Source organism: Asparagus officinalis, chromosome 1, assembly GCF_001876935.1.
Source record: "Asparagus officinalis chromosome 1, Aspof.V1, whole genome shotgun sequence".
NCBI lineage: Eukaryota > Viridiplantae > Streptophyta > Magnoliopsida > Asparagales > Asparagaceae > Asparagus > Asparagus officinalis.
This window is the reverse complement of record NC_033794.1, coordinates 69,336,043-69,347,288: the sequence shown is the minus strand read 5'-3', so window position 1 is coordinate 69,347,288 and position 11,246 is coordinate 69,336,043. Positions and strand designations below refer to the sequence as shown.

General features: G+C 34.7%; 2 protein-coding genes across 5 annotated transcripts; one reads left to right on the top strand and one right to left on the bottom strand.

Annotated features, from left to right (window-relative positions):
• On the top strand, positions 2,853-6,564 carry LOC109825791. Of its 2 annotated transcripts, XM_020392686.1 has the most exons (7): positions 2,853-3,206; positions 4,239-4,307; positions 4,911-4,997; positions 5,102-5,177; positions 5,291-5,365; positions 5,448-5,501; positions 5,916-6,564. In XM_020392686.1, the coding sequence occupies exons 5-7, from the start codon at positions 5,294-5,296 to the stop codon at positions 6,387-6,389; spliced, it is 600 nt and encodes a 199-aa protein (XP_020248275.1). In that variant the 5' UTR covers positions 2,853-3,206; positions 4,239-4,307; positions 4,911-4,997; positions 5,102-5,177; positions 5,291-5,293; the 3' UTR covers positions 6,390-6,564. The 2 variants fall into 2 exon arrangements, with proteins under 2 accessions (XP_020248275.1, XP_020248283.1); XM_020392694.1 differs by lacking the exons at positions 4,239-4,307; positions 4,911-4,997.
• LOC109825772 lies at positions 7,191-9,300 on the bottom strand. Of its 3 annotated transcripts, none has more exons than XM_020392672.1 (5): positions 9,000-9,299; positions 8,782-8,908; positions 8,596-8,670; positions 8,460-8,513; positions 7,191-7,755 (listed from the first exon to the last, which is right to left on the bottom strand). In XM_020392672.1, exons 3-5 carry the CDS (start codon positions 8,665-8,667, stop codon positions 7,282-7,284), a joined length of 600 nt encoding a protein of 199 aa, XP_020248261.1. In that variant the 5' UTR covers positions 8,668-8,670; positions 8,782-8,908; positions 9,000-9,299; the 3' UTR covers positions 7,191-7,281. The 3 variants fall into 3 exon arrangements, with proteins under 3 accessions (XP_020248261.1, XP_020248252.1, XP_020248267.1); XM_020392663.1 differs by having other exon boundaries at positions 8,782-8,857; XM_020392678.1 differs by lacking the exon at positions 8,782-8,908 and having other exon boundaries at positions 9,000-9,300.

Sequence of the window (11,246 nt, the reverse complement as noted above, 5' to 3'; positions counted from 1 at the left end):
ACATCACTACCAAGTTGCTTTAAGTAACTTGGTATCAAGGTTTTCCATTTCTCTCTCTCTATATATATATATGATGTATTCGGTAGGCCTTGGTAATTCGGGTTCACGGGAGCAGCCACACGCATAATTCGTGGGCAATTTGAGCGTGAGTGGTCCCCACACCCACGTGACCACAGGTGTTGGGGCTACTATGAGGTGTTTCTATGGGTTGCAATGCAAGAATAGGACATACAGAAAATGGGGTAACACAGGGCTCTAGTTCTATGGCTGCACACAATATAAGAATTTATCATTTAAGGGTTGCAGGTATTTTGCTTAGATCGATGACAACAAAAGTTTATTGGTGAAAATGTCAAAAGAAATCAATTTGTTGCGGGGGAAGTTGAATGGGGTGTTGCTCTTGATGAAGATCCTTCTAGTTGTCTTCGGGGTTTTGAATTTATGTAAATTGTTAGTTATTTGTCAAAGTTTTGAACTATTAAGCAATGAGAATTGACGTATTTTGACTCCTATGGGTAAAACTGCAATTGCTTAAACCTAGTTATCCTTAACTCAATTCTAGTTAGAGCATTTGAATGGTTATACTAATAGAGTGAGTTATTTTAATTTACTTGTATGATTTAGGGGAGGTAAAAGCTATTATAATGATTTGAGGGGTTTATCTAAAAATATGGGCGATTTGAGAGAGGAGCATCTAAAAAACATAATTTTATATTAATGATCAAGAATTGAAGAAATTATCGATCAATATCGACCAAAAAAAGGCGAAGTATACAAGACAATATATGGAAATACAAGGAAAAAGAAGAAGGGAGGAAAAGGGGAAAAAAAAAAAATCTTTGGATGAAGTATATATTTTATTAGAAAGCATAGTATGATACAATTGATTTAAGTAGTAAGGGCACCTCTTTTGGCGACAAAAAAAAAATTAGAAGTAAGAAATCGATCAAAGAAGTAACTTCTAATATTATGAGTTAGCAAGTATCAGAAGTAATATATATTTTTCATTTGTATCACACTTTTTTAAGTAGCGGAAATAATATATCTTCGCCTTCATTCACCATCTTTGTTTGGATAGCAGTTAAAAATATTGTTAGATGGTAGAAATTTTTTAGACATATTATTGAATGCCCTACATATTCATGGTGGAAATTTTCTAAATATTGTTGGATCTTTTCAATTCTTTCATTGACTTTATGCTCATCATCATAAATCACATTAAACCAATACCCTATTACTTAACTTTATATTCATGATCAAGAACTGAAGAAATTATGGATCAATAATGGCCAAAAGGCCATGTATACAAGACAACAGATGAAAATACAAGAAAAATAAGGAAAAACATCTATGTAGAAATATTTCATTCGGAAGGATAGTATAATGAAATTTATTAATTTAAGCAAGTAAGGACCCATTTAGATGACAAGAAATATTGAAAATAAGAAGTAAATCAATGAAGTAATTTTTAAAGTTATGAAATAGATTGCAGTGAAAGTGATAGGCGGTAAAAAAAACCTAAGTTGTAAGTGCACAACTATCAAGTTAGAGTATGAAAGATTTTGATTCCTCGAGGAACGTGATATAGGAGATAATCAAAATTGGTTTCTAAGTCGTGTGTTGCATGGACAATTAAGAGTGATAAATGAGGTTTGGAGAGATAAAGAGGGTGAGTGTGATTATATACAAATAAAAGAAAACTAGACTAAGACGGGAGAAGAAATTAGAGGAAAATAAGAAACAGATAAAGGAAAATCAAGAATGAAGAAGAAAATCACAAGTAAAAAATGGAGAAAAATAATTAGAGAAATGATGAATCTAGAATTGGATCCACTAGTCAATTTCACTTATTATATGCAAGATCAGAGATCCAAGAAAAAATAACTCCCGTATCGATTTATGTGATCTCTAAATCCTTCTATACAAAACAGGTCTGTCCAAACGGTTCCAAGAACCGTTTGGACAAGTCAAAATAGCCCAAACGGTCAGCACCGTTTGGGCTAATATATCCCAAACAGTTAAAACCGTTTGGGCGATTGAAAAATCCCAAACAGAGCTCCCAAACGGGTTAAACAGTTTGGAATATTATAGCCCAAACGGGTTCAACTGTTTGGGAGCTATGTTAGGTTTTCAAAAAGTAATTTTACAAAGAAGAATTTTTCACTGTAGACCCAAACCGATTTTTTATTATCAAAATCGACCGAAATTTTTTTTAATTACCAAAATCGACCCGTTTTATGCCACGTAAGTGTAATCCCATTTCCTAATTAGTCGGGGTTGCCAACCCCGACTGTTTAGGAGTTGTTAAACCCCAATTAGAAGCCTTAAACCTGATTTAATTAGGGTTTAACAACTCCTAAACAGTCGGGGTTGGCAACCCCGACTAATTAGGAAATGGGATTACACTTACCGTGAGACTTAACACGGAAGATGATAGAACTAACAACATCTAAGCAAGAACTAACAAAACCAGTAAAACAAATGACTTAGGCTCCCGTATGGATACCATGGGGTTTTTTGAGCTAAATCGTCTTCAACCCAAAACATTATCACTTTTTCTAAACGCCTAAAATATGTTTTAATTTTGGTGTTTTGGTTTTGAGTTTGAGAAGGTGTTAACATAATATCTAGCATAATATATTAAATGTAATTAATATAGAGTTAACATGTTAACGTAATATCTAACATAATTTATTGCTAAAATATGTTAATGTAAAGATAATATATTCATAATACCTATTTATAAAAAAAAAATCGGTCGATTTTGATAATAAAAACTCAGTTTGGGTCTACAGTGAAAAATTGTTCTTTTACAAATAATGTTTTCCGACCCTTTGTTCTCCCCAAACTTTTCAAGAGTGGCGTCCAAAATTTTCACCCAGCGGCCAGCGGCGCCAAATTTTCATCCCCAAATTCTCACCACACCCTCTCAAATCCGCCTCCACCTCCTTCAAACCAAAAAAAAAAAAAACGCCCCCCTCTCCCAAAATCTAGGGTTTCTCTCGCTCTCTTGAGCCCCCTTTTCTGGCTGCTCTCGCTCTTCTACTTCCTCAATCCCCTCAATTTCTCAAGCGGACTCTGATTCTTCTCTCGTCGACGGTGACCAGATCCCCGATTCGTCACTGTAGTTCGGTTTAATTCGCTCTGCAAAATATTGTCATTTGAAGATGTTTTGGAGAATCCCCAACTTCTCTGCTTCGTCTCCGGTGAGTATCAATAACTAATAGAACTTCGATTTGTGTCTACGTTTGAATTCTAGGTTAATTTGCTGGGTTTGTTGGATTGGTAAAATTTAGGTTGCTTTACGTGTCTTTTGTTCAATTTCATTGGTAAGTCGTAGGCTTTTTCGTGTTTCTAACTCAATTCATCTTTGCAATTAGTAGATTGATTTAATGTTTTTTAAAAAAAATTGATTTTTGGGTCTTTTTGCAGTAGGAATCCAACACCTGTTTACAGAATAAGTTTTCTTTAAGAGAAAGTAGGGTTAAACTGACTAGATATTGACTTTGGGTAGTAGTTATTTAGTCAGTTGTTTATTGGGGCTTCAATAAAATTGCTCGGAGGCCATGACACTGATGACCATAGATCTGTGTGGACTAAGTTTTATATAAATTACTCGATCGGTAAGTTTTTTGGCGAGTCCAATTTTAGTAGTCTGGAAAGAGGACTGAGGAAAGGTATTAAATTGATGAGCAGCGAGCTATATAATATGCATAATTAATTTTTATGAACCAAATATAGAGCTATTCACTGAATATAGCTTTTTGTCAACAAGATAGGTGTATTCATTACCCTAAAGAGGTTTGTAAACACTGAGTCATTAGTTTGGCATTACCTTTTATTTTGGGTTAGTTCCCGATGTGGCTTATTTGATGAATCCTTTTCTGAACTTTAGTATTGAAGGAAGACCAATGATTTGTAGCAAGAAATGTTGATTATATGTTTGCATCTTCAGCTAAAACTAGATTCGACTGCTAGTAGGCCTTTTTTTTTGTTTCAGGCATAGTGCATTACATTAGGCTTGTTCTCATATTAGTTTTTCAAGTCTTGGTATTTCATTTTAAGTTGAACTAGACCGGTCTCTTAAACCATCAAAACTTGAATATTCTGTTAACAAATATGTCACTTTTTTGGATCTGACTTTTATCATGTCTTGGTAATTCTTTTTTCTTAAATATATCTTTAATCATCATTCACATATTATGTTATTCATGACTGATGCTGCATTTTTTTTCCAGATTGAGTCCATATTGGACAAGGAAAACTTCATGCTGGAAGAACTTCTGGATGAAGAAGATATAATTCAAGTATGCAAAGCTTTAAACACCTGCCTTATAAATTTGTAATATATTTTTTCTATTTCTCTTAAAATATTTTCTGTAATTGGCAATTCACTTATTGAGCAGAGAAGAGTTGAAATTATCACTTGTTCATTCTGGGTTGGGTGTAGTAGGGCTAGTTTTGATTTTAAATATAAACAGATAAACAGAAAATAAATGGCTTGATTGATCCATTCTGTTGGTTGGCTGGCAGTGGTATTTCACCAATTCCTATGCTGATTGGCTTTTTGGTTTTAGTCATTACTGATCCTTTCTTTCTGCTTCTTCAACCTGAGAACTTAATCTAGTTTCAAAAAAATATATTGTTTCTTACGCGCATGCTTTTCTTCGTAGTTCACTAGAAAATACAGGCAGAAAGCATATGTATATAATTATTAGTATGTTCTACTAAATAGAATACGTAAGTCCATCCAAGGTACTGGCCTGTGCAACCGATGCTGAATGATGTCTGGTTTTGAGGGGGAAAGGAAACCAGCTTGCAAATCGGCGAGCAAATTTTTATATAACTTTATTCATAAAAAGTAATATTATGTTGAGAAAATGGACTAACTTGATACTTTATGTATCCAGCCTTAGAGACAGAGCTCAAGTAGAACAATTGGTGCGATATATTGTGGAAGATGCTCCTGCAGATGCTAAAAGCAAGCGAGCCTTCAAGTATGCTTTATTACTATTTTAAATTGTGGCTGTTGTATTTTTGGATTTCAGTGCAGTTTTTGTTTCTGTTTTTTCTTTTTCACTAAAGTTATTTTGTGAACCAGGTTCCCTTTCATTGCTTGTGAAATTTTCACTTGTGAGATTGATGTTATTTTGAAGACATTAATAGAGGACGAAGAGGTAGCTGATTGACAATTGTTCTTGCAAATCCTCTCTGCTAATAATTATTTGATCTGTTCTACAGAATATATCACTTTCTAGCTACCCCACTAACTATTGTTTCACTTTGGCAGCTGATGGATCTGCTATTCTTCTTTCTTGAACCAAACCATACACACAATTCCTTATTGGTTGGATACTTCAGCAAGGTGACATGAAATTTCCATATTTTGTTTAAAAGATTACGTTGTTTAAACTTCTAAATAATAGTCTACAATTTTGTTACTCTAGGTGGTTGTATGCTTAATGTTAAGGAAGACAACATCACTTATGAAGTATGTTCAGGTAAGTTATTGACCCATGTGAGCTGCTTTTTTGAAAAACTATTTTCTTTCACAGCTTCAAATAATTATTTGATTTCCTTTTTAGCTTATTTCCTGTTTAAACCTGAATCTAGCTATATAAATATTTTAATTTTATGTTGATAATATTTGCACTTCTTTTTATCTATTGAAAAGTTATTTATCTTCAAATACATAAGGAGAAAACCACAAGCATTAAGTTCTTGATATTTTGTCTGTATGCTGTATTGATTATAATTGTTAGTTTTATAATCTTGTCTATGCTACTTTTTTAACTAAGAATCAGTCATGTTTGCAATTTCCACTGGTTGCTTTTTTTAACCATGGTATTAAGATGACATTATTTTTAACGCTTGTGCTCTAACTGTTTGCAATTTCCACTGGTTGCTTTTGCCAGAATCAATTTTTTATATCAGGTCTTTCAGGAGATGATATTATAAAGAACCGCATTTTAGAAGCCCTATATAGGCGTATCAGGCGCAGAGAAAGTGCGATAAGTTCTGGATCAGCAGGCACATCATCATCAGGAGCAGAGAACACTGCAGTCATCACCGTTGGTTTAGCTCTAATATCAGTCGCTGCAGCATCGGCAATTCTTCTCCAAATCGACAAAAAAGCGCCTCAAGTTCAGAGTACAGAGTACTCTGGACCTCCACTCAGTTACTATATAGGCAAGTTCAAGCCTGCAAGTATTGTAGAGGCTGCAGTTATTTCTGAGCCTCAGAGTTCTCCAATTGTAGAGGCTTTTGCTCCTTCCGAACCCGAGACTGCGTCGAATGTGCAGGTTGAAGGTGATGCAAGTGCAGCTCCTGAGGTCCAAGTTGAATTGAAGGTGGAGGGTGAAAGTTCAAGTGTTGAAAATGTTCCTTGATTGGATGGATCAAGCCACTCCTATATTATATTTTGGATGTATGAGTCATTTTGGATATTAGAAACATATATATAATATTGGATGCTTTTCATTGTATATGTATATATAATATTGGATATTTAGCACTGTTTGAGACATTTTTGTGCGTGTATATATTTTTGATTTCAATGTGATATATTGAGAAATTATTGTGTGAGATGTGCATATTAAATGTAAGTAGGTAGATATTTAAAATAGCTAAAATTAAAAAATACTTGCAAACGGTTTCACCCGTTTGGGCAATTTTGACAACCCAAACGTGTAGATATTAAATGTAAGTAGGTAGATATATTAAAAAATTATTGTGTGAGATGTGTATATATTTTTGGTCCAAACGGTTTCACCCGTTTGGGCAATTTTGACAACCCAAACGGTTGTAACCGTTTGGGCAAAATCCCAAACGGTTACAACCGTTTGGGATTTTGCCCAAACGGTTACAACCGTTTGGGTTGTCAAAATTGCCCAAACGGGTGAAACCGTTTGGACCAAAAATATATACACATCTCACACAATAATTTTTTAATATATCTACCTACTTACATTTAATATCTACACGTTTGGGTTGTCAAAATTGCCCAAACGGGTGAAACCGTTTGCAAGTATTTTTTAATTTTAGCTATTTTAAATATCTACCTACTTACATTTAATATGCACATCTCACACAATAATTTCTCAATATATCACATTGAAATCAAAAATATATACACGCACAAAAATGTCTCAAACAGTGCTAAATATCCAATATTATATATACATATACAATGAAAAGCATCCAATATTATATATATGTTTCTAATATCCAAAATGACTCATACATCCAAAATATAATATAGGAGTGGCTTGATCCATCCAGTCAAGGAACATTTTCAACACTTGAACTTTCACCCTCCACCTTCAATTCAACTTGGACCTCAGGAGCTGCACTTGCATCACCTTCAACCTGCACATTCGACGCAGTCTCGGGTTCGGAAGGAGCAAAAGCCTCTACAATTGGAGAACTCTGAGGCTCAGAAATAACTGCAGCCTCTACAATACTTGCAGGCTTGAACTTGCCGATATAGTAACTGAGTGGAGGTCCAGAGTACTCTGTACTCTGAACTTGAGGCGCTTTTTTGTCGATTTGGAGAAGAATTGCCGATGCTGCAGCGACTGATATTAGAGCTAAACCAACGGTGATGACTGCAGTGTTCTCTGCTCCTGATGATGATGTGCCTGCTGATCCAGAACTTATCGCACTTTCTCTGCGCCTGATACGCCTATATAGGGCTTCTAAAATGCGGTTCTTTATAATATCATCTCCTGAAAGACCTGATATAAAAAATTGATTCTGGCAAAAGCAACCAGTGGAAATTGCAAACAGTTAGAGCACAAGCGTTAAAAATAATGTCATCTTAATAGCATGGTGCACCAAGGAAACCACAAGCAATTTATTTAACATTAAAAATATGTGCACCGTAATAATAAAAAAAGGCAAACCTCAATGTATATAAAGTGAAACAAAGGTGAATTGTACAGATTGAATACCTAGCCTTACTCCAAAATGGAAAGACGTGAATGTATAACATCTGTTTGTAAGTGAAACAAAGGAATTGTACAGATTGAATACCTAGCCTTACTCCAAAATGGAAAGACGTGAATGTATAACATATGTTTGTAAGTTCAAAAACTTTATACTACTTAACCCAAAGCATGTGTAAATACCAACATGGTCGGTATACAAAACATGACTGATTCTAAGTTAAAAAAGTAGCACAGACAAGGTTATAAAACTAACAATTATAATCAATACAGCATACAGACAAAATATCAAGAACTTAATGCTTGTGGTTTTCTCCTTGTGTATTCGAAGATAAATAACTTTTCAAGAGATAAAAAGAAAGTGCAAATATTATCAACATAAAATTAAAATATTTATATAGCTAGATTCAGGTTTAAACAGGAAATAAGCTAAAAAGGAAATCAAATAATTATTTGAAGCTGTGAAAGAAAATAGTTTTTCAAAAAAGCAGCTCACATGGGTCAATAACTTACCTGAACATACTTCATAAGTGATGTTGTCTTCCTTAACATTAAGCATACAACCACCTAGAGTAACAAAATTGTAGACTATTATTTAGAAGTTTAAACAACGTAATCTTTTAAACAAAATATGGAAATTTCATGTCACCTTGCTGAAGTATCCAGACAATAAGGAATTGTGTGTATGGTTTGGTTCAAGAAAGGAGAATAGCAGATCCATCAGCTGCCAAAGTGAAACAATAGTTAGTGGGGTAGCTAGAAAGTGATATATTCTGTAGAACAGATCAAATAATTATTAGCAGAGGATTTGCAAGAACAATTGTCAATCAGCTACCTCTTCGTCCTCTACTAATGTCTTCAAAATAACATCAATCTCACAAGTGAAAATTTCACAAGCAATGAAAGGGAACCTGGTTCACAAAATAACTTAGAATCGGGGATCTGGTCACCGTAGAATTAACCTAGAATTTTACCAATCCACCAAATCCAGCAAATTAACCTAGAATTCAAACGTAGACACAAATCGAAGTTCTATTAGTTATTGATACTCACCGGAGACGAAGCAGAGAAGTTGGGGATTCTCCAAAACTTCTTCAAGTGACGAATCGGGGATCTGGTCACCGTCGACGAGAGAAGAATCAGAGTCCGCTTGAGAAATTGAGGGGATTGAGGAAGAAGAAGAGCGAGAGCAGCCAGAAAAGGGGTCTCAAGAGAGCGAGAGAAACCCTAGATTTTGGGAGAGGGGGGCATTTTTTTTTTTTGGTTTGAAAGAGGTGGAGGCGGATTTGAAGGTGGGCTGAGATATTAATTTGGGGATGAAAATTTGGCGCTGCCGGTCCTGGGTGAAAATTTTGGGCGCCACTCCTGAAAAGTTTGGGGAGAACAAGCGGGTCAGAAAATATTAATTACAAAATTATTTTTTAAAAACCTTAATATTGCTCCCAAACGGTTGAACCCGTTTGGGTTAAAATATCCCAAACTGTTTAAACCGTTTGGGAGCTCTGTTTGGGATTTTTTAAATGCCCAAACGGTTTTAACCGTTTGGGATATATTAGCCCAAACGGTGTTGACCGTTTGGGCTATTTTGACTTGTCCAAACGGTTCTTAGAACCGTTTGGACAGACCCATTTTGTACTAGTGTGTACTAAATAAATATTTTCTGCAGAAAACTACAGCAATTATATCATGTTTAACTGAGATTTCGAAATAAAAAATAAAGTCCAAATTTAACCAAACCAGTGCCAAATGAAAGATATGTGTATCTAGTTTCTAAAACAGAAGACTAATTTTAAAAATCATTTCTATAGAGAAAGATATGATCTTTTACTAACAACATATCCTGTAGAAAAACGGCTGCACATATATAATGTTTAACTAGAGATTTGGGATAATAAATGAACTCCAAACTAAACCAAACTTATGTCATTTGAAAGATGTGTGATTCTAGTTTTCAAAAAAGAAAATCATTCTTAAAAATCATTTGTATAGAGAAATATATGATCTTTTTACTAACAACATATCCTGTAGAAAAATGGCTGCATATATATAATGTTTAACTAGAGATTTAGGATAACAAATGAACTCCAAACTGAACCAAACTTATGTCATTTGAAAGATGTGTGAATCTAGTTTTCAAAACAGAAAACTATTTGTAAAAATATTTCTCCTAGAGAAAGATATGTTTGTTTTACTAACAGATATCACGTCTATTTTTCCTGCTCATTTTGTGGAGCTGTGTTGCGCCGTTTTGAGGTGCGTTCGCGGAGTTTTGAGCCACTTGATGTCATACATATAGTCATGAATATGTTATGTTATACATTTAATAATCCCAAGGTGATTATGATGAATTTTAATTTGATCATATTTGAATTAGATATAGTTCATATACATGTTGGATGTCGTTAATGAGCACATCTTAGTACTATATGGAATAGTACGTCGACACACCAGATATACATGGTTTATACATGAGGTAACTATTATTGATGATCATAGCTCAGTATTATATGGGATAGTGCATCGACATGCCAGAGGTACAAAGATTTATATGAGGTGGATATCGTTGATGAGCTCAGTTCAGTACTACATGAGGTAGTGCGTCGATATTCCATATGTACAGGCCATTGAGTCGGATTTTAGGAGGCTTGATCTAGCCATCCATCCTACACTAGGGTGTGATGAGGCTCGTGAGCCGTATTTCTAGGATGCCTATTTGGTAGTCCGTCCCGCACTCATGTTATGCACTGAGATCGCGATGAGACTAATGAGCCGTGTACACAGTTCAGATCTGTATTTCTAGGATGCCTATTTGGTAGTCCGTCCCGCACTCATGTTACACACTTGAGGCTCGTGATCTGTATTTCTAGGATGCCTATTTGGTAGTCCGTCCCGCACTCATGTTACACACTGAGATCGCGATGAGACTAATGATCCGTGTACACAGTTTAGTATACCTACAGGGTAGTCCATTGCACTGAGACAGTTACTTGATAGCTTACGTATGGTAGATGCTGATTATGAATATGACCTATCATTGAACTATATGACTGAGATATGTTACTTTTGAAAGTATACAAAAATTATGTGTTAGTATTTTATTCTATCTCTCCAGTGATAGTGGAAGATATTATAAATACGATGTGTTGATATCTTATTTCTTTTACTGTCTTTTTTTTACTTCTTAGTTGGGATCAATGATTAGAGATATCTACAATTTGAGACTTATGATATATACATGAGGGTTTCCTTGTTTGGATTATTTCGCTCGACGTACCAGTCTCGTATTATGGATTTCTAATT